At 26.8% G+C, this 1767-nt stretch overlaps 2 protein-coding genes across 2 annotated transcripts in view, besides 1 other annotated feature; both read right to left on the bottom strand.

The window, feature by feature from the left end:
* EDI_084240 (uncharacterized protein) overlaps positions 1 to 673 on the bottom strand; it is a gene marked incomplete at both ends in the record, with an annotated part of 2627 nt that extends 1954 nt beyond the window's left edge. Inside the window, 4 exons of the mRNA XM_001740433.1 lie at positions 7 to 21; positions 83 to 250; positions 321 to 515; positions 646 to 673. Of these exons, the coding sequence (XP_001740485.1) occupies positions 7 to 21; positions 83 to 250; positions 321 to 515; positions 646 to 673 (406 nt within the window). The remainder of the gene's footprint in view (positions 1 to 6; positions 22 to 82; positions 251 to 320; positions 516 to 645) is intronic.
* A 495-nt stretch (positions 674 to 1168) lies between these two features.
* Positions 1169 to 1242: a sequence feature (AT_rich).
* Positions 1218 to 1767, bottom strand: part of EDI_084130 (uncharacterized protein) — a gene marked incomplete at both ends in the record, with an annotated part of 1342 nt that continues 792 nt past the window's right edge. The window contains one exon of the mRNA XM_001740432.1: positions 1218 to 1752. Coding sequence (XP_001740484.1) covers positions 1218 to 1752 — 535 coding nt within the window. The remainder of the gene's footprint in view (positions 1753 to 1767) is intronic.

Below are 1767 nucleotides of genomic sequence, written 5' to 3'. Positions count from 1 at the left end.
TCATACATTCATTAGGACATGCTAATAATTAATACCGTATTATTCTTTTATATACTTTACAAATAAAATATTCGAAACAAACCAGAACATAATCCATTTGACAAATATGTTCCAACTTGGCATGAAGAACAACGAATTGTTGTACATGGACTACACCAACTATAACCACTATAAACAACAATACCATAATTTCTTTCACAAGTAATACAAGAATCAGGACCAGAACACGAACTACAACCAATAGGACATTCTACAGATTAATTTTTATTTTTGAAAATTTGATGTTTCCAAAGTTTGATTCCAAAAAATAAGAAACAAACGATAACACATTCCATTGTCTAAATAATATCCTTTAGAACATGATGAACACTGTGTTGGTGATGAACATTCAAAACATCCAGTTGGACACTTTTCACATAAACTTACTTCAAATGAATACTTTCTTAACCAATATCCAGAATTACATTTTGTACAATGATATTCTTCATCACATGCTTCACATCCTCTTTTACATTCTATTGAAATCAATAACAGTCACTAACTAATCAATATTAAAGATTAAAAGACAAACTATAACAATATGAACAAAAAGTATTATCCTTCCATGAACCATAATTACATCCATGGGTACATGAATAACACAACCCCCATAAACAATAAGGACATTCATCATAATATTAACTGTATATATGAATAATGAATAAAACAATCAACCGTAATGTCTTCTCCATCCTTCAAAATGATTATTGATTAGAAGATGAATTGACAACCACAAATATCTCTCAAAAACAATAAAATCGGTATCTAATCCTTTTTACTTTTTTTCCAAAACTTCTTTATCTTCATAGAAGAAATGTATTAAAAATTATTTTCACTCTTAAAGACAAATAAATTTCACAAAATAATCTGTTTCTTTTTTATGGTTTTTTAAATAAAAATAACCAGTCACCTTCTTTAATCTTCTTGGATATTCCTATTTTTAATTTTAAAAAATCTTATTCCTTGACTGTTGCCAAAAGGATAAACGAAAAATACTTAAAGAGTACTGATTTTGAACAACCAAAAGCCAATTTGCTGTGTGAAACAAAAACAAATTCAAAACGGCAAATCTCTAAATTGTTCCGTTCCTTTTTGTATTAAATACAAATTGATAAAATGTATAAAGACCAATAATTATAAAAAAACTAACTAAAATTGATAATAATAACAAAATAATATTATTGATGTTTAAATAATATAAATCTTAGTTCTAAAACATTGTTGAGATATACCATATTAGTGCATTTAATTTCATTTGATGGAACGTTATTTGATTCATTTAAATAGTTAGTGTACAACGTATGCAAGTGATTTGATTGTAAACCAACTTTGAATTGAATTTCAGGAGAAACAGCATTAAAATAATTCATTAAAATACCATAAGATGGTGAAATAAAATCATTAATTTCAAAGGAAAATAGTGAAGGAAAAGGAGAGTTAGTCCAATCAATATCGTTTGTGTTTAATTGGTGATTAAGTGTACCTTGAATGATTTCGATTTGAGTTGAAGGTTGTAGTGTTAATCTTGTGTGTTTCATGAATGAACGAAATAAATGAAAGAAGACAAGACCTCCTTTAATTTTCTCTGGAGTTATTTTCTTGATGGCATTAGTGTATTGTTTAATAAATTTCAAGACATCAACACTTGATTTAGAAGCATTAGCAATTGAAGATAATAACGTCATTAAAGAAAACCATTGAGATAAATACATACTATAGAGTTTATTT

The sequence above is a fragment of the Entamoeba dispar genome, genomic scaffold (assembly GCF_000209125.1).
Source record: "Entamoeba dispar SAW760 scf_1105229462937 genomic scaffold, whole genome shotgun sequence".
Taxonomy (NCBI): domain Eukaryota; phylum Evosea; order Mastigamoebida; family Endamoebidae; genus Entamoeba; species Entamoeba dispar.
The sequence above is the reverse complement of the archived record's forward strand: the minus strand, read 5'-3'. Positions and strand labels throughout refer to the sequence as shown.